The sequence below is a fragment of the Protomyctophum parallelum genome (assembly GCF_964188405.1).
Source record: "Protomyctophum parallelum genome assembly, chromosome: 7".
In the NCBI taxonomy this organism is placed as follows: Eukaryota; Metazoa; Chordata; class Actinopteri; order Myctophiformes; family Myctophidae; genus Protomyctophum; species Protomyctophum parallelum.
This window is the reverse complement of record NC_139705.1, coordinates 40305226-40326735: the sequence shown is the minus strand read 5'-3', so window position 1 is coordinate 40326735 and position 21510 is coordinate 40305226. Positions and strand designations below refer to the sequence as shown.

Below are 21510 nucleotides of genomic sequence, written 5' to 3'. Positions count from 1 at the left end.
TTCTTATCTTGGTAATTGTGCGACTTGAATGAATCCCAGAAAAGATTTCCAAGTGCTTGTCAGGCTGGGGGGTCCCCAGTTCGATTATTTAGGGGGTCATAGCCTGAAAAGGTTGAGAACCACTGGCCTAATGCAAATCAGACTGGGGGACCTTGAAATGAAAAAGGTTGCTGTACTACCCTATGCTATGATATAAAGCAATATCCATCATGCCACTGTGTTGACGGGAGCGTGGCGATGCAAGGTCCAGTGAGCGCGGCAGGGCGTTGCTGGCAGGGTAGGGTGGGGCAGATGGAGGGAGGGAAGGCGGGCGGTGGTGGGTGGCTGCAGTGGTGGCTTAAAAGTTACAAGTAAAAGTCCTATATTTGAATTTTTACTTTGTGTCCAACCGTTTAAAAAGATCTTATAAGGTCACAACGTGTTGAGCTTATAGATCTGCTATACTTTTGAATATAGTCTTTGCTTTGTAAACAGACAAAGTATAACATAGGGCTTAATTGGAGTAACTGAAGTAGAGTAAAGATTTACAATATTTGCCTAAAGTATATAGCCTAAGCCTACCTATAAACTATTGAAAAATGTGCATACTCAAGTAAAGCAAAAATGTAAGAGTATACCTCACAATTGTACAATACTTGAGTACATGTACTTGGTTACTTTCCACCACTGGTTGGGGTGGGGCGGGCGGGGGGCTGGCATGGCTGTGGTGGTCTGTTGGGTCAGGCTGACATCTCTCCGTGTCTCCTCTCTCCCGGCAGTTCATGGCATCAAGTGGACTTGCAGCAACGGGAACAGCAGCTCTGGCTTCTCAGTGGAGCAGCTGGTGCAACAGATTCTGGACAGCCACCAAACCAAGCCACCCCCCCGGACTCACAACTGCCTCTGCACGGGCACCCTGGGTAAGGGACTATGGCACTGGTTCTCAACGTGTGGTCCGGGGGACCACCCAAAATGGGGTCAAAACAATGGACCCTAACGGTTCTGTTAACTCTGAGAGTGCACAGGTGGAACAGTACACTATCTGTACACTCTCAGAGCTAAATTAAGGCCCGGAGATTAAAATCACAGTATCAAATGTGGGGTCCTATAATGCATATCAAACTGCGGGTCCCTTTACATGAAAAAGGGTTGAGAATCACTGAGCTAAACTAGAGAACGTGCACGTCACACCATTGAAAGCTATAGCGGCCAAACCTCACAAGATGGCGCCACACCATGTTGTGTTCTGTTGCACGTTGTGTTCTGTTGTCTTGATACTGGAACCCCAATCTGCACCGTAAAATCAACAAATGGAACCAGACCCCCACAAGGAACCCTTTTTGGACCCCTGGGGGTCCCCGGATAAGACGTTGAGAAACAATGGACTATGGGGATGCGAGGGGTAAATGGGAGTGTGGGTGGTGGTGGTGGCAGTGGCAAAGGCAACAAGAGAACAACTGGAAAGGTTGCAGAGAGACTGTTCATTATCAGCTCTTTTATAGGTAGGAGATTTATAGAGAACGTGGAGAGCATCAGGGGGGTATCGGCTTATTACTTGTTGCTCACTGATAATGGTCACAAAGCCGTATCTGAAATTGCACAGCTGTTCTAGAGGGTCACGCTAATCAATCACATGACCCAACAATTTCACGAGTGTGGGTGGGGTTGGGAGGGGTGGGGGGTGTAGAGGAGAAGGTCGTTTCGTTGCAAACTGAAAGACGAAGTGTTCTGTAGAATCACTGAAAGACGAAGTGTTCTGTAGAATCCCCAATTGGATTTCTTTCCTTTTGTTTTGGTTTTATTTCTGATGAGCTGAGGGGTAACGAGCCGTCGGCTGAGCGGGACCTTCCTCGAGGAGAACATTGCTCTTTCACAGACAAATGCACAAACAAAGAAAGCAGTAAAACATTCCCCGACAGTTTCACACCACCAATGTGCCGTTAAACGTATAGTTCCGGTTGTCGGTGCTGCTTTGTGTGGTTAATTATGGTTCGCTCCTATAAGTCAGCGATTCCCAACCTGTGAGCCGGGGTCCACCGGTGGGGCATAAGGATATTACAAGCAGGCTCCCAAATAATTGGCGAAACACTAAGATTGTATTTATAATAATAGCATTAATATAAAAAAAAGATTATGTAAAACAAAATGTCTTGGTATTTTTTTCTATAAAACCTTAAAAAATGTATTAGATACTGATAAATATAGGAACCTAAAGTATAAGAGAACGTGACATCACACCATAATAGCTGAAAACCTCACAGGATGGCGCCACCTGTCCATTGAATTCCTCAAGCTATATACTACGCCACTTCCATTGATCCAAGCCGGAACACAATCGATTGATTGATCATTAATATAAACTCTGAATGTGGACACCTATCTGACCACTTAAGAGGTCAAATAGTTGGGCCGCACTAATAGTTGGGCAACACTGTGACTGTTCTACAGTAGGTACACGTCATTGATCATGTCTCTTATCTTTCCTCTTTTTCTTTTTTCACTCACTCTTGCCCTCTTCAACTCTCCCCCTCACATTTCTGTCTCTGTCCGTGCAGGCGCAGGGAGCAGCGTGCACCACAAGTGCAACAGCGCCAAACACCGCATCATCTCGCCCAAGGTGGACGCCCGCTCCGGCAGCTACGGCAGCGCCCACTCCGAGGTCCAGAACAATGACGTGTCGGAGGGCAAGACCGAGCACAGCGGCCACGGCGGGGGCAAGAGCTCTGGGGGAGGTGGCGGGGCGGTCGGCGCCAGGGAGAAGCGCAACGGCAAGGTCCACAAGCCGGCCCTGCTCCACCAGAACAGCATGGAGGTGTCCTCCACCAACCAGGTGGAGGTCCCCGACACCACCCAGAACTCCCCGGTGTCCATCAGCAGCGGGCTGAACAGCGACCCGGACATGGCCGATAGCCCCGCGGTGACGGGCATGGGTCACGTGGCCTCCGTCATGTCCAGCCTGTCCCAGAGCGTCTTCATGTCCGAGGTCACCGGAGACCCCGTCTACAGCATGTCGCCTACCAGAGGCCCCAACGCTCACCTGATGGGCCCGGACACCGCCGCCCAGGGCCTGGTGATGTCCGTGGGCTCCGACGGCCACAAGTTTGCCTTCCCCGGCGGAGGAGTGGGAGAGGCTGGGAGCACCGGGGCCGGAGACGGCCTATCCATGCTGTCCGAGGAGCTGGTGCTCTCCAGCAGCCTGGACTCGGGCTCCATCAAGATCCCCGAGACCAACATGAACTTTGACCCCGACTGCTTCCTGAACAACCCCAAGCAGGGCCAGACCTACGGGGGCAGCGCCATGAAGACGGAAAGCAACCCCTCGTCCTGCTCTGTCAATGGCGCCCTGCAGCGCTCGCCCTCCGTGGCGGACAACAGCTATGTGTTCAGCGCCGCTCTGGTGAAGAACATCAAGACGGAGGACACGTCCTTCGAGCAGCAGCTGGCCAAGGAGAGCGGCTACCAGGTGGGGCCGGTGGGCAACTGTGGCAGTGGAGTGTCAGTGGCGTCGGGGACGACGTCCGTCCATGGCAGCCTCACCCTCGCCCCGGCGGGCTCCCTGCTCCCTTCCGGGGGCGGTCTGAGCCCCAGCACCACCCTGGAGCAGATGGACTTCAGTGCCATCGACGCCAAGCAGGACTACACGAACAGCGGCGCCGTGGTGAGCTACGCCCAGGCCATGTCCAGCCCTCACATGTCCCACCAGAGCCGCTCGCCCAGCTTCTTCCTCCAGGACACCTCTCAGACGGGCCAGGCCCAGCAGGGGAGAGCCGGCATGGGCCAGAAGACCCACATGATGGAGCACAACAACTCCCACGACTCCGGAGCCTACATGGGCCTGCAGGTGGTGAAGACGGACTCTCCGGGCAGCAACGGCCACCTCCACCACCACCACCAGGTCCACCAGAACCAGCACAGGTCCAACTGCAACGGAGGCTCCCCGACGGAGGGCTCCGGCGGACAGGCCGGCTCTCTGCAGCTGCTGCAGTACCAGGGAGGGTTTCCCGGGATGGGCGCCGAACACGAGGAGGTGGTCGGTCTGGAGCAGCAGGGCTCGGGTCAGGGTGGTGCCACAGAGAACGGAGCTGACGGCCTGCTCAAGCCTGGAGATCACATCCAGCAGGCTTGTGGAGGAGGCAACGCAGAGGGAGGGGGGGCAGAGCACTACCTGCAGGGATCTGACAGCAGAGCAGGAGGGCCCGGGGGAGGAGAAGGCGTGGTCCTTCGTAACGGAAACAGCAGCAACGACAGCAACGGCCGCTCGCAGCAACAGCAGCAACAGCAGCAGCAGCAGCAGCAGCAGCAGCAACAACAACAGATGCAGCCCCTCATGCAGAGCACAGGCATGGTCCAGGGTCTCTACAACGCCGTAGGAACCCACCAGGGTCTCGGCGGAGCCGGCAGTAACGGAGCGGCGGCCGGGACGGGTATGGAGATCAGCCTGGACCACTTTGACATCTCCTTCGGGAACCAGTTCTCCGACCTCATCAACGACTTCATCTCGGTGGACGGCAGCGGGACCGCGATGGCGGCAGGGGGCGCCCTGTACGCCCACCAGCTGGTGGCGGCGGCCCACGGCTCAGACGGTCAGGCCGTGGCCGGCGGCGGGGGGCCCCAGCAGCAGAACCAGGAGGACGGCGGGACCAGGGGCACCACCGGCTACAGCCCGTCGGACCTCTGCCTGCAGCCGTGCTGCAGTCCCCAGTCTCTGAGCGGAGGGGCGGGGCCTGCGGGGGGCACTGGAGAGGCGGGGTCGCTGTCCTACATGCACGTGGCGGAGGTGGTGTCTGCGGCCGTGGCCCAAGGTGCTCTGGGAATGCTGCAGGCCACCGGCAGGCTCTTCATGGTGACCGACTACTCCCCTGAGTGGTCCTACCCCGAGGTGAGTGGTCGCTTGTCGCTGATCCTTCAGGTGTTAGTTATACTGAGACCAATAATAACACACTAAAAGTGTGCCTATAACACTTACAAAGTGCTTTAAATAAGAATAAATATTCAATACAACCAAATAAAATGAGCAACTAAAATAAAAAACAAGGTTTGACATGCATGAAATAATAAGTGTAGTGATGTTTGCCAGAATATGTGTTTCTGCATGGATCTTCTCTTGCTCTGCAAGAAAGATGTATTTGGCGCTGCTCTGCGGCGACATGGGCATAAGGGCCATGCGGGTCCTTTTTCTAAGACCAATTTCTTCCTCAGGAGACAAATAAAGCTTGAACTTGAACTTGAACTTGGATGTTCTCAAGCTCTGAATGGTCAAACATGCAGGGATGATTACTATTATTATTACATGAATGGGATGACTGGGATTGTGTGGGCCTGCCACATTAGCATATTCATAGATCCTGGCATACTAAAAGAGGGCAATGATAGAGCTACTACCACTCCGGCAGGGAGGAAACTACTTGACATGTACATTTGAACAGAGATACATATATTTAAGGCTTCTAACCAGAGCCAACCAGGGGGACATACTGTACATGGGGAATGGGAATTTGGAGTCACGTGTCACCTTCAGCTTTACAAGCCACCACAGCAGTGAACATGACAGCACAGACAGATTTCTCTGTCCCAGAATATTTTACACTAAGAGAATTAGAGCAAAAGGATCTGTTCATTAAATGAGTCCCATGCACCTGGAGGATTTTATTGAATGCAGTGAGATTTTATGCAACATGCAACTTCTATTATATATTAATAATATAAAAGTGCTAAATAAGTCAAGAAATAATGCACCTGATCTTTGCTGGATGATCAGGTGCATTATAGAGCATTGGTTCTAAAAGCTGGGTCCGGGACCACCAGGGCTCCCTGGGGGGTCCCCACTCCCCAGCAAGTAGTTAGGCCTAATCATTTGAACCACTATATCCATGTTGTCTAATGTCTATATGTGTATTATTATTTTTTTACTTTTTTTTTTTTGTGCCGTGCAAGCTTGTACATCTGCTATTTTTGAAAAGAAGAACTTTTGAAGAATGTTGAAGAAAACAATCTTCTCTTGTGGTGGTCCCTGGCACAAAACCTTTTCAGATGGGGGTCTGCGGCCAAACACATCCTTGACATGAAAACGTTTGAGAACCACTGATATAGAGGACATATATAGTGCACATAGCACATGGGAGGCAGGTGAGGTTTTTTGTGAGAAATTAGATTTTCAGGGTATGAAGTCATTCCACCACTAGGGGGGAAGTTGCCAAGACCATACTGTAGAACAGTGTCAGTGTATGTTCTTCTCTGGTGTTCTAGCGTCCCCTTGTGGTGGCTTCAAAGATCACAGGGAGAATCCAATGAGACCTGGTAGTCCAGAATTGAACACAATCATGCTGCACAAAATAATAACACCTGGCATCCTTATTTTGGGCAATAATCTTGTCTCCCCCCAAAAAACTTGAAATGTTTTAAAAATAGCGAAAATAGCTGTTCAACAACTTCAAGCGTATACAGCGCTAGTGTTTTTCTCCATAAATGAATGCAGTTTTTTATGCTTCGTTGTAGGACAGTGTCACGGCTCACAGTATTTCGTGATGCAATGTTTTGGATATTTTCATCTTATGACATGCCCAAAATAGGGACACCAGGTTGAAAGTGGTTAGTCTGTCTGTGGGGTTTATAAATATTATAATCAGTGAAAAGTAACAGGACATTCTGACTATAATAACTGGAACACATGGTTCTTCCCCCCCCCCCCCCAAAGCTAGATTAGACAAAATGCATACAATTTACCAGAGGGAGAGCCCACACCCCCACAATAACAGCCTACGGTGCAAACAGCTATAAAGTAATTTCACTGTCAGCGTTCTATTACAATAGAGAGTGAAAATGTCCCACTTGATTAATTTGGAAGAGAGAGACTGAAATCTGCTACATAGCCTACTTCCGAAAACTCTGTTCAAAGTACATCAAAGCAGTTTATTAATTCAGCAGTTTTTAGGGACTTTTTATTTATGAATAAACCGTTTGAAAGATATTATTCACAAATTGCACCCTCATTATAACCATTTGAGAGTGTGGAATACAATACAAATTTCAATAATGGATTGCTTGATCTTTTGCACACTAATAGCATAATAATAATAAGATAATATAGTGTAGCAATAAATACATTAACCACTACATCTCAGAGGCAAATATATACTTTTACTTAACTACAATGATTTGAAAACTATTTAAACGATTTAAACTAACAAAACCACTTCAACCCTATATTCATTTCTGCCATTTGAAAATTAGGGATGCACCGATCCGGCTTTTTGGCATTCGATACCGATTTCGATACATGGGGGTCCAGTATCTGCCGATACAGAGTACCGATCCGATACCCCCCACAAAGAAACGTAATAACCTATTAAGCTGTATGCCTGACTGTGTGGAGTCTGGAATCATTATTTTGTGTAAGGCAACATCAAGGCTTGACTTAAACATTACTTTCCCAACTTTGTAAAACAAAATGTAACAAACACAGATATAAATGCACTGAATTATTTATTAAATAACTGTGCAACAATTAGACCAGGTTAATGTGTGCGCAGGCTAGCCTGGCTGCATTCCATGTTATACTGTCAATACTACACTGCTGTGTCACAGAGGAGGTAGAGTTGTTTTCATACTGTAATTACACATAATTATCAGATCGGATCGGATAATGGATCGGCCACCGATCCGATACCCGATCTAGAATTTTAGCCTGGATCGGCGCCGATCTCCGATACGAGTATCGGATCGGTGCATCCCTATTGAAAATAGCCGATCTACAAGCTCACTCAACACGTTGTTTTACTTTTGTACTTTTACTCAAGTAAATATTGAATTCCCTATACTGTTAACATTTGTAACAGAGTATTTCTAAATTGCAGTATTGATACAATTTACAATTTAGGCATTTAGAAGATGCTCTTAATCCAATAATATTTTTACTTAAAAAATCACACTCTGACGGGCGCTCTTATCATCATACATCATCATACATCACATCCCGTGCTCAGCCAATCAAACCATCACAAATGCCATTCCGGCCAATCACTTTTGGCGTCTTCACTTATCTGTCCTCATTTTTGAGGGCCCTCCTATACACAGGTTTAATGTTTGTCTTTGTTTAGTAAACGCATTGACAATAAAGGGAACATTTACGTCATACTGTGTCGTTTACGTCATATCGTCTCTTTGTCATTCAATGGCGTTTAATGTTAGTGTTGGCACCGTTTGTTTTACATCACCATTACATCACCTAATCGACATGAGTTAGACTTTAATATATTAGCGCCTCACACTTTTATCCTCATTATGTATACTTTGCTCAGCCAATCCTCAGCCAATCAAATCAAAGCTGGGCATAGGAGGGGCTAGCGGCGCTCTCCTCAGAAACGTGAGAGTACTCTTTCCACCACTGTACAGGTCCATCATCCATCGCATAGTGCCGTGACCCGTCCCGTCATTCTTGTTTTTGCTGCTACCACCCCAGCCAGCTCCACCTCAGCCTCCACCTGGATTAGGATGTAATACTTCACTCATGTGGCTCAGAATATTCATCGATGTGGGTTCATATGTCTGCAGGCCCTACAGGGCATAGCAGTACGTGGCAGCCATGTTGTGGTTCCACACATAGTAAAGCCCATTCATTTCTCCCATCAGGATTTCCGAAAATATTTGTGTAAATTATTGAGTGCCATGATTTTTTCTTTTTACTTTTTCTGGTTTGTATGTGTCTATGCCATTAACATTACTCTAATCAACCCCCAGGTGTGGTTATAATATTCAAATACATTGAAAACCGGGCCATTTGAAATACACCACTTTAGTGACATCATAACCCTGGGCGAGTCTTAAGTTCAGGTTTGGTTTGATTTGATTTGATTTATTTAGAAAAAGCAATCATATTGCACTATAATCAGCGATTCAAGGATTTCACAGTAAAGTCCAAAGACTTATTTCCACTGAGGTCCTCTCACACTGAACTGAGCAATACTTTAAAATACATCACAAATACATAACAGTACATTACATACACAATACAACAAGTACGTCCCTATCCATCCCTCTAAGATGACCCCACTTTACTTTTAAAAGCAGGGAGCACCACATCTGCAATACTGGCTCTGGTGAAATGGTTGTGTACCTCGTTTACCTGCCTGAAACGTGATGGGTGAGTGATGGGAGTGATAGGTGATTAACCTAACCCTAACCCTGAAACATGTTGTGATGGGTGAGTGATGGGAGTGATAGGTGATTAACCTAACCCTAACCCTGAAACATGTTGTGATGGGTGAGTGATGGGAGTGATAGGTGATTATACAGAAACTATAGAAAAATACGCACATCACTTCATGGAGGTGCTGGGTTCAAAAAGTAACATATGAAAAGAGAAGGGAACCCGCACACTCGTATGCTCCAAAAGATAACTTTTATTGACGACGTTTCGAGCCAAGGCTCTTCATCTGGTCAAACTCAAGATGTCAGTGATCCACCCACTTAAATAGACACCCACGGGTCACGTTACTAGTCAGTGGGTGGAACTAACACTACATGGTCATTAGATCAAATACTGAAATATCATTAAAAACAGTGTTACACATTTCTCAAATCCACCACAGTGGAGTAAGACAAAAGGACATCATGATTATTAAAGAATCTAAAACAGTGATTCACATAATCAGGTATTATTAAATAATTAGGCAACAATTCAAATGTATACAGCATACAATAAAGAAATTACAAAAAGTGGCTGATGGGAAAGTCCTCGTTCATTCCCTTTGGGGACATTGTATTTATGGTATAAATCCAAAAGGATTCACGCTGTAACAATATTCTATTTAGATCCCCTCCTCGCCTGGGGCATTTTACATGTTCAATCCCCTGGTATCTAAGAGTGGCCACAGTGTGTTTTGCGGCCAGAATATGCATTGCAACCAGGCTTTTTGGATCTTGGTTACGGATGCTGCTTCTATGTTCGGATATGCGTGTCTTTAGAGCCCTGTTGGTCTTGCCAACGTACGTTAATGATATTTCAGTATTTGATCTAATGACCATGTAGTGTTAGTTCCACCCACTGACTAGTAACGTGACCCGTGGGTGTCTTTAAGTGGGTGGATCACTGACATCTTGAGTTTGACCAGATGAAGAGCCTTGGCTCGAAACGTCGTCAATAAAAGTTATCTTTTGGAGATAAGGGTGTGCAGGTTCCCTTCTCTTTTCAAGTGATAGGTGATTAGCCTAAACCTAACCCTGAAACATGTTGTGATGGGTGAGTGATGGGAGTGATAGGTGATTAGCCTAAACCTAACCCTAACCCTGAAACATGTTGTGATGGGTGAGTGATGGGAGTGATAGGTGATTAGCCTAACCCTAACCCTGAAACATGTTGTGATGGGTGAGTGAGGAGAGTGATAGGTGATTAACCTAACCCTAACCCTGAAACATGTTGTGATGGGTGAGTGCTGGGAGTGATAGGTGATTAGTCTAACCCTAACCCTGAAACATGTTGTGATGGGTGAGTGATGGGAGTGATAGGTGATTAACCTAACCCTAACCCTAACCCTGAAACATGTTGTGATGGGTGAGTTATAGGAGTGATAGGTGGGTGATGCTAAGGTATAAAACCAGGTACTTACATAACTGGTGGGTTTGGCCACATACAAAAACATAATGTTTATGTACACTTTAAAAGAAAAATCTTATTCCTAGTGTATCATAGTAGGCCTACCTGGTGGTCATGTTTTAGGGGAGGGGGTCACGGCACTCCATCTTTAAGCCTGGATCCAAGCCATCCAGGCTCCTGGTGAATCATGGCCATAAAACATTTGATTCTGTGTATTATTATATTTTTGTTCCCCAGGTCAAATTATATAGCCTACTAAAATTGACGTAACAGCGGACCTCTAACTCATGTCACCATGACTCAGCCATAACCAATGCTTCTAGTTCTAGAACTGCTTCTTTATTTATTTGTATGATTGTTTATATCACATGTACATCTTCCAACCTGAATAGTGAGACTCCCATTTTGGTTCCCACATCAGGGCAATAATAAGTAAGAACCAACTTTAAGGGATCTGAAGAACCAATCAATTTGGCTCAAAATTAGGCGAGGAAAAATGTCTGTAACTGGTTCAACCCCAGTTGAAAAGGGGCCAATGTGTCGTCATGGAATATCAGGCGCTAACAAATCAGTTAGCTCCATATATGGGCATATCAGTCGGATCAGGGGTGCAATGAAGGTGTGAGGGCCAATTATACCTCCAGTATAATTGCATATTCAAATATGTTTTGACACAGAATCAATTCACCAGCCTGAATGGCTTAAAATACATATTTTTGGAAATCTCTATATGGGAATATTTCTGGACATTATATCTGTGAAACCTCAAAATGGCCGCCACTGCTATGTCGTATTATCATGTTAATTTGACTTATATTTTTGTACTGTAGTCTATGAGTGAGCTCAGAGTCCAATCTGTGTCATAGATAGCACTGTATATCTCTCTCTGTACAGGAGCATCATGGAAGCAGAATCACACCACCAATTAGAGACATACATGTACAGTATTGCTGCATTCATATTGTATCTCAACCAGAGTTCCTGATTGAACTCTACAAAGAAATACACCCAATACAACCGGACATTACCTGAGCAAAACAAACTGACACAGAGCAGCACTCTATTACAAGGCCAGTGCCGTGTTATCCAGCTGTGCTCCTCATAAGTTATTGACGTTGCTTTGAAATGATGCTTATGTACAGTATCTGTGCAAGGATGTCCCATTTGGCATATTGTTTACTTTGCTCCATCCTCTCGCATATCTCTTCCTCGCATCTCTCCCTCCGTGTTGTTACGTGTAAGGAGCTAAGATGTGAGGAAGAGACTCTATGAAGGACACAAGAATTCACATGAAAAGTCCATGTGAATTTTGTATGAACGTCCACATTGAGCCAGGAGAGGGCGTCCGAGGGAAGAGTATGGCATAATATAGGGAGGTTGAGAACAAATCAGGCTGCAGAACTTTAGTTAGTGTCCAATCTGAAAGATAAATGCTTACCAATAGCTTTCTTCACAAAATCTGTTCGGAAGGGGGCTACTATCACCTCTCAATTTGTTCAACCCAACTCCCTTGGGAAACTTTGTGACAGCTGCTGAACGTTGGGGTACCATTAACAACCATGCAGGCAAGCTTGACAAAAAAGAATCTTTTTTTGTATCCCACGATTTTGCAACCCATGTTTTCACCCAGTGTCAATTATCTAATGTAATCCTGGGTGCTATAGACTCTCTTTGCCAACCCCTTAGAGATAGGGTGAGAAGTTCAGTCACACGAGAGAGACTCGGAGTAGAACCGCTGCTCCTTCGCCTGGAAAGGAGCCAGCTAGGATGCCTCTCGGGCGTCAACCTAGGGAGGTCCTCGATGCACGTCCCACTGGGAGGAGGGCGCAGTTGGAGGAAACACATCGACTCAGTGGCCTTGGAACGTCTCGGAATCCCCCAGGAGGAAGTCGCTAATGTTGCTCTGGAGAGGGAAGTCTGGAGCACTCTGGTGGAGCTGTTTCCCCTGCGACCCGACTACGAATAAGCGGTTGAAGATGGATGGATGACCTCATCACATTTTGTGATGACGGCTATGGCCGTGTTTAGCACAAGGACTGTTTTTCGTGCAAAACAAATGCTTGCAATGGATTTAGAATCATGAAAACCTATCATGAGGACCTACGTGGGTAGTTAAAGCTGGTGGTTTTGCTTTTGAAACATGAGATCTAAAAGATGCTTTGCCTAAGCTGCCACCCTGTGCAATGCCAAGATTCATGCTGTAGAGCACGATATGCACACGGCTGCCATCTTGCCAGCAAGGTGCTACCTAGGTGCAACTTCCCATAGGCAGCCCATTCATCCAAACAGAACAGTCCTATCTAATTGTATTAAAGGACCACTTCACCACTTTTCAACCTATCTTCATATAATAGGTCCTCACTAATAATCATGATAAAATGGCACGATTCTTTTCTACTCAGTCTGTGTCTCATAGGAGGGCTGTGGGCATTTTAGAAACCGTCTTCCAGTGACATCATCATTAGGCAGATTTTTTTTTAAACAATATTCTTTTACAAAAATGTTTAGATTTTCATTATCGTGAAAACGATGGCTTCCATTTTCGCATTGCAACTTTTCAGGACTAGGAAGCCTGCAGTTTCTATTAGCTTGTAGTCCCCATCGATGATGTCACTGGAAGACGGTTTCTGAACTGCCCACAGCCCTCCTATAAGACACAGACCGAGCCATTTTTTTCATGAGTATTAGTGAGGACCTATTATATTGAAAAGTGGTGAAGTGGTCCTTTAAATATCGTCAAACTCACCAACAGCAACATTGCAGCTGTATGGAAAGCTTGAATTATCCTCTTTCTATCTGCAATGTGTACGTTTAATAAAAGTCCACTGTAGACAGTGCTGGAGTTCGGAAGTGCTCGTTGACTATCACTCAACAGCCCATGTGTACCACCTGTGGATTCTTATGAAACAAACACTTTGCTGATAGTAAGACGATAATTCAAGCTTTTCGTACAGCTGCAATGTCAGTGAGTTTGACGTTATTTAGTACAAATAGATTTTCTGTTTGGATGAATGGGCTGTCTATGGGAAGTTGCACCTAGTTAGCAGTAGCACCTTTCTGGCAACATGGCAGCCCTGTGCATATCATCAATAAGGGTCTGTTTGACTTCTGTGCAGTACCACTTGTCAACCAGTAGAGGTCCTACCTGACCACAGGATCTAAATGTCTCAGGCAGGCTGTTTTTGTCATATCCTTCCATGAATTACACGAATCTCTGTGTGCGTGTATCCGTCCTTCTATGTGTGCGTGTGTATCCGTCCTTCGCGTGTTTCAAGAACCGTCTGACCGGTCGGCTCTACAACTGGTGCTGTTGGAACTTACAGTACTCTTGAGTCTTTAGACCAGGGATATTCAGCTGGCCCGCGGGCCAATAGCGGCTCGCAGTGACCTTTCTTGTGGCCCTTAATCATATTCAAGGGCTTTTGGAGAGAAGGGAGAGTGTGTGTGTGAGAAATACTTTGAACTGGTACAAGCCTGCAGGGACAAAGATTGGAGAGCCCAGTTGGAGCTGATTGAGGTGGGCTGCATGGTATTTCTAGTGCGGTATCTGGCTATCTGCACCGAGCACTTTCATGAGCAAATGTACATGCAGTATATGTTGATTGGTGTTCTGTTGTAAGGTGACTGTTATAGGTACAGTAAGACCTCTCCAATTTGGCACTGAACAATGTTACCACATTTGTTCCAGTGATAGAATATGACCTTCTCACATGGTTTGAAAAGATCAAATGAACTGCAAAACAAATGTTGGCACTGCGATGGCAAGCTCCACATTCTCTGCCCTTTAATCACTGGAAACTTCGGGTTACTTTAGTAACCTCAGTTATATAAGTGACGAGAGAGAGAGAGAGAGAGAGAGAGAGAGAGAGAGAGAGAGAGAGAGAGAGAGAGAGAGAGAGAGAGAGAGAGAGAGAGAGAGAGAGAGAGAGAGAGAGAGAGAGAGAGAGAGAGAGAGAGAGAGAGAGAGAGAGAGATGAGAGAGAGAGAGAGAGAGAGAGAGAGAGAGAGAGAGAGAGAGAGAGAGAGAGAGAGCGTCATATGGGGTCCAAGCCACTAGATGGCGCAGGCACACAGCCTAACATACACTCACGGAACAATTTCATTGGATCGTGAACTGTCGCTCATGGCGTGGTTATATGGACCACCCACCAGGTATATAACCTAAGGTCCGCCCTGAGCAACGTCATTCCTATCAACCTGCTTTCTGACGTCTTTGAAAAGACAGAAGGGCGACTTAATGACTCTCTCTCTCTCTCTCTCTCTCTCTCGCTTATATAACTGAGGTTACTAAAGTAACCAAAGTTATCTTAAGACTTGTCCGTCAGCATCTTGAACTGAAAAGACTTGAGGTGCCTGTTGAGTATCCGCAGGTCCAGGATGGGACGTAGCCCCCCCTCCCCCCCTTTTTCTTGACCAGAAAGTAGCGGGAGTAGAACCCGCTGCGACGCTGGGCCAAGGGTACCTCTCAAGGGCACCCTTCTCCAGCAGGAGGCGATCTCCTGTTGGAGAACCAGACCCTCCTGACCCCTGGCGTTGTTGAAGATGACCTCTGAAAACGCCGGGGGTGTTCTGGCGAACTGGAGTCTGTAGCCCTTCGCTATGGTGTTGAGGATCCACGGGGATGCTCCACACCGCTCCCACCGTGCAGGTTCTTGGCTACTGGGTTCTCTCCGGCCATGGGAGGCGCGCCCCGCCTGGGGGCAGTGTTCCCTGGCATGTCGGAGAAAAATTGGGCATGACCCGTCTCCCCAGTGGCGTTTTGGTGCGCCATTGACCTTATGCCCTGCCCCACTACGTCGGGGGGGCCCATGGGGCCCCCGTGGCAGTGGGTTCATGTCCCCCCCTCCGTGGATATTGTTTTGTTGTCTTTTTGTATTGTGGCATAGCCCGTACTACAGAAAAAAACAGAGTGCTGTACTTGTGCAAACAATATCGAGGGACCTGGCTACAGGGACGTCCAGGACGCCCACCTGTGCCATGGTCCAGAAGCGCATTGCGGGCGGACCGGACGTGCAGTCCGAGACTGCTACGTCCGGTGCTGGGCCCGGCGCATGGGGGGAGGGTAGGGTGTGTGTCACTTCGGCTGCTGGTCAGGGCCTCGCAGCCTGGACGCTGCACCTCCACGTTGAGGGTCATCCTCTCGAGTGCGCCTCTGAAGAGGCCTCCGGGATGATAGCACCCTCGGAAAGCTCTCTCTGGGCAACGGGATCCAGACCAGGTGAGGCTTCCAGCCACCTAGCATGCTCTGAGGTGGCCATAAGGCCGGTCAGGTCGGTGAGTCAGTACGTGAAGGTCACAATTTTCTCATCTAGGTGACGAACTCTAGCCAACTGTTCAGACTGAAGAAGTCTGGAGTAACGCTGAAGCATTGAGATGCCTCCCAGACGCTACTACGGGGGGAGGGACACGCGAGCGTCGCGGAGTAGCCAGCTAGCCGTGTAATGTGCTCTGAAAAACCTGGGACAGGGGAAGCAGTGGTCCCCCGACAGTGATTTTTTGTCGTGTACATACTGTGCAGCCTGGCCACAGACCCATGGTGTAGATCTGTATCAAGAGCTTTTGCCTTTTTTTGGGGAGCGGTCCCGGTGTGCAGCCCGGGCTGCTACACCCTGGACGGGGCCCAAGGCATGGGAGAGCGTCTGAGCACGCTCCTCCTGGAGACGGAGTTGCAGGCTCCGATTGGCCCCTCCGGAGACCGCTGTGCCGGTCGTAATCCTGGCAGCCGTCATGTTGGCTGTTGGACAGCAACGTGAGGCATTCAGTGACCGTATGAGAGCAGCGTGAAACAATAGCCGAAGTAGCTCCGATGCTATGGCTATGTCATAGACGAGTTTGTGTGGCACCTTGAAAGCAGCATATCTGGAATGCTAAGCATGCTAGGGTGGCATCGGCCATCCAACGAGGTTGCTACTCCCGACCTCGAAAAGGTTAGCTAAACAGCTAAACAAACCTAGCTTCACAATGTACATACCTGTAATGTTGAGGGAAGCAGTCGGTAGTCAAGGGTCGTTGGGGAACCACGTTGAGTGAGACTCTTGCCTTCGGCCGCTGCGTGAAGTAGTAGTAGTGTCGGTGGAGGCCTAGGACTGCCTCCGACATCCCGTTGTCGCAACCACCCGGCTCAGGGGAGCCTCGTTGGTGGGCTGACGAGATCCCGCTGGAGGGAGAGCAGCACCCAGAGCAACCCGGTGAGGCCTGGCTGATGTCTTGGGTCTGGCTCCACAGGCCTGTTTACCAGTGCGGTGAAGAGCATGTGGAGCTTGTTGTCGGCGGTCCGAGCCGCCTTCCCGGCAGGGGAGGAGCCCAGGAAGGACTCGTCACGGTGTCTCTGAGACGCGTCAAGGTTGAGGGGTCTGAAGAGAGAGGACGAGGCGGTGGGCTGACGAGATCCCGCTGGAGGGAGAGCAGCACCCAGAGCAAGCCGGCGAGGCCTGGCTGATGTCTTGGGTCTGGCTCCACAGGCCTGTTTACCCGTGCGGTGAAGAGCGTGTGGAGCTTGTTGTTGGTGGCCCTTGTCACCCCCGCAGGCCATCTTGGGTGTTGGTGTAGCTTGAAGAAGGAACCAGCAGTCCAAGACATTGTAGAAGCACTTCACTTTTAAGTTATAATATAATATCATTATAAAATAATAATATATAATATAACAAAAATGTTGTGAGGAAAACTGTCTGTAACTCACAACCGGATAAAAGAAGAAAAGTGGTGGTGGAGTAGAAGAGTAGGACTCGTGGTGCTCCACTGGGAACTGGGGAGGGCTGTCGCCACCCCCGCAGGCCATCTTGGGTATTGGTTGTAGTCTGAGAAGAAACGGTAGCCCAAGAGGAAACTTCTATATATATTTTTTCCAAGTTATAATATAATATTATTGTTTTCCAACTAATAATATATATTACAACAGTAATGTAGTGTGAGGAGAAGTAGTCTGGTACTCACAAAACAGTGTAGAAAGAAGGTGAAGTTAAAGTTATAATATATAATATTATTGTTTTCCAACTAATAATATATATATTACAACAGTAATGTTGAAGAACAGGAGTCTAAACAGAGAGAAGCCACGTTTTCCAACTGTGGCGACGAAGCTTACAGCACCTGGTAATCCCAGGCGGTCTCCCATCCAGGTACTAACCAGGCCCAACCCTGCTTAGCTTCCGAGATCGGTGAAGCTGTTTAGCTGCTGTTGCTTGAAAAGGAGCCGTACTACGGGGAAGGTCGCAAAGCCTGGGGCTCGGGTAGCGAGGCCGGCACGCTGTGCTGCTTTAGGTCAGACGACACAGAGCAGGGCGGTGTTCCGTCGGTAGTGCGGGTTGCGTCGTGTAAGGCAGGTCCGTGGTCTTCTAAGCCGCACGTGCACGGGAAGCTAGAGAGGGCTAAGTGAACGCCTGACGGCCGGACACTTAGCTAACGTCTAGCGGGCTAGAGGCTGCGTTAGCGGGAGCTAGCTAACCCAAAGGGCTAGCGAAACTGCGGAGGCTAGATAGAGCAGCGCCTGGTTAGCTTGTAGCTGGGCAGGTGAGCTAGTGAAAACTTCGGGTCGTGTTCTAAGGCTTACGGTAGTGCTACGTTGTGCAACAGTAGACTAAGGCTAAGCTAGCAGAACAAAGGGACGCAACGTGGCTAGCAAGGGGGAAACAAGTTTCGGGGATAGCTAGCAGAGGACAAAACCACAAGCCGCCGTACGGCCCACTTGAGTTTTAATGTCCTTAAATGAACTTACGGGCTTTTAATGCTGGAACGTCCGTGAGTGAAGAGAAGGACACCAACGTAGGACTGCGAATTTCCGCGGCACAAGTCTGACACCCGTCCTTATGGAAAACAATATTCAACAGCCGAAAAGGTGATTCTCTTTGATGAGACGTGTATGCGATAGCACAGAAAGCGAGGAATGACGTTGCTCAGGGCGGACCTTAGGTTATATACCTGGTGGGTGGTCCATATAACCACGCCATGAGCGACAGTTCACGATCCAATGAAATTGTTCCGTGAGTGTATGTTAGGCTGTGTGCCTGCGCCATCTAGTGGCTTGGACCCCATATGACTCTCTCCGAGAGATACTTAAGATAACAGTTATTAACTGATGTTGTAACAATGGAGCTGGAACCATATTCTTTATCAAGTTAGGACCTTTACTATATAACTAGCATTACCGGTACATACTGTACACTAATTAGGATTTGTATCTAATCCAATTTCTTTGTTGAAATTCTAGGTAATTTTCAATTCATCTTATTTACACCAAAACGACTAAAAGCATAATTAAAGCTTCAAGGTAGTTTGCAAGGCCAAATACATGTAAGCAGAAACAACACCCAAAAAATGATGTGTTTTGATGATGTGTTTTGATTGATTGAATACTGTTGTGGACTAACTTTCTGTGGTTTGGAGGCGAGGAATGATGCCACAACAAGGGTTTTCAATAGCAGGCTGTTTACTGGCAGAACGGCAGACATACAGTGTGCTTCCAACAGGTTGGCACAATAACAACAAGACTTCATAGGTCGGCAATAATACGGCAGCAGTACAGGTAAACTCACACTAGTACTACTGTCTCTTCGGTGGGTGAGTCTGTCCGTGGTGGTCGGGTGGAGACGGAGGATTCCTCGGTACGTCTACACTCATTGAACACCGGAACATAACTGACTTAAACCAGGCGGGCTGAACATAATACCCAGAACTCTCTGAGGCTGAGAGCCAATAGCAACAGATTACGTCAAGTAAACACACACATCATAGGCTGTGGGCAATGTTGTAGCAGGGCATAGAATGGCAGTTGTTCCCGCGTTACAATACATTATTTACAGTTTGCAAAAAAAGAGCACAGGAAAGTACAGTTCAATACAAGGTCTAGACTAGAGCGTTTAGAGTTAGACCCAAGAAAGCATACACGCTTGCCGTGATCCGAGCAGACATGGTAACGCCCCGCCTGCCTCTGATTGGCTTACCGACACTGCCGACGTCTTGCGTGTGTTTCCATTGGGGTCCATCATATATATTCAATTCATCATATAAAGGTTAGAAATCTAAATGAATAATAATAGGCTACAGTAAGCTGTCCGAGCAGCGGTGTTGGTAGGCTTTGACTTTTTCCTGCGGCCAGTTTTGAATTGCAGCCACCTGTAAGTGACATTAAGAGCAATTTGAAGGAGAGCAGGGATTCACATTCCTTTATGACTGTTGCTATGGCGTTCCACGTAACTACTATTTGCAGTAACTTGTAACCTAACGCTTTACATTCCCCATTCCATAACGGCCTTATAGTTATTGTGCGAGCGTTACCCGCGTTATGGCGTTATGTCAACTTATGTGATCAGTGAAAAGTCTTGCAGCTCCGTGAAGGCCTATTCATAGTCTGGATTTTCGGTGGTAAGGTGACCACCTGACCACCGGAGCTGAAATAACGTTGAGCGGTGGTGAGTAAAAACTGAGAGAAGGGCTGGAGCGGTGGCGGTGGTTTGCTCTTCACCGCGGCTCGTGACGTCATGTTGTAGTTCGGTGGTCACCCCACCACCGTAAATCCAGACTATGTATGAGCCTTTAGTCTATCATACACCTCTCTGTGCTGCTGACTGCAGTGCAGAGAGAGAGAGCGCTCTCTGTGTTGACAGTTTCGTTTGTCATACTAGCCTGAGGCCACATGGCTTGATACAACCTAACTTGATAAAAGCACGTCGCAGAAGAGGTCATTGATTGGCTAACGTAGGGCCATATTTCAGGGTAAGCCAATCAGAGACAGTCTACAGGGTGGGCGGGCTTACTGGCTGACGTAAACAGTAACACATTTAGTCACAGACACAGAAACCCTTGTAACGCATACATAGACACTACACAGACAGAAATCGCGTGTTGAACAAAAATCATAATACAGTACCACACGCTAAAATGGCAAATGCGGATCATGACAGCGAGATCGGTTGCTTTGGGGGTTGGAAATATCGATTTTAAATCGCCACAGTAGCATGTCACCAAGAGTCAACTTGACAAAATGATTGCTAGGTAGCCTATGTTGTTGAGGAAATGCTTCCCCTCTCAACGCCGGTGGAATCTGTTCCCCCTTGGTCAGCAAAATACCAGTGAAAGCAGGGCCAATGTGCAGAAATACATTTTCCAAATACCTGAACAGTGAATATTCTAAAATGGAAGATGAGCTCAAAAATACATTTGATGAATTAGAATATCTCTATAAAGATGCCTGTCAAAATTCCTGAACATGTTTTATTGTTCCACTACATTTCATAATGTTAAGAGGGAGTTGTCTTTTCTCTTAGGCTACTGTGCGACAGAATAAAAAACCTTATTTTAAATCGTTTTTTATATTATAATTTTTTAAAGTAAAGTAAAGTAAAGTAAAGTAGTTACTTTCATAATTTAAGGTAAAGTAAAGTAACAAATTACTTTTTTAGATAAGTAACGATAACTATAATTCCTTACTTTTTAAAAGTAACTTCCCCAACACTGGATAGGACACTATAGGACGCCTGACGCAACGCAGACTTCGAGATGGCGCCGGTGTGGCTGGCTGGCCGTCCGAGGCTGTGTGGCGGCGTGAGGTTGTGTGTTCTACTGTTGTTTGTCCTCCTGTTTTCGTCTGTCACAAGGACCATCGATTCTCTCAAGGTCTATGACTGTCTGGAGTTATTGAACATCAAGGCTTCTGTGGACTGCTTGGTGGTATTTGGCCAGGACGATCAAAGGAACTTTGTTCCCCCGTTTCTTGCTGACATCCCCGAATAACTGTGGCGCGCTAAGGATTCTCCCCGGAGGCGTAAACGCCACAGGCGCAGAGGGACACGAGCTGGCCGGCTAGTCCGGGTCAAAGCTTGGCTTGCACTTTCCCCCAAATCGGCACTGTTTTCCCGCAGCGCTCCACCGGATTATGGAGCGTGTCTTCGCCGCATCGCCTCTCGGCGTGCCACCGCCCTTGTCCGTACCTGGCTGCTACCTGT

General features: G+C 47.4%; 1 protein-coding gene across 1 annotated transcript in view; it reads left to right on the top strand.

Moving 5' to 3' along the window:
- Positions 1-21510, top strand: part of camta1a (calmodulin binding transcription activator 1a) — a gene marked incomplete at both ends in the record, with an annotated part of 491338 nt that overhangs the window by 423117 nt on the left and 46711 nt on the right. The window contains 2 exons of the mRNA XM_083769830.1: positions 759-899; positions 2535-4858. Coding sequence (XP_083625956.1) covers positions 759-899; positions 2535-4858 — 2465 coding nt within the window. The remainder of the gene's footprint in view (positions 1-758; positions 900-2534; positions 4859-21510) is intronic.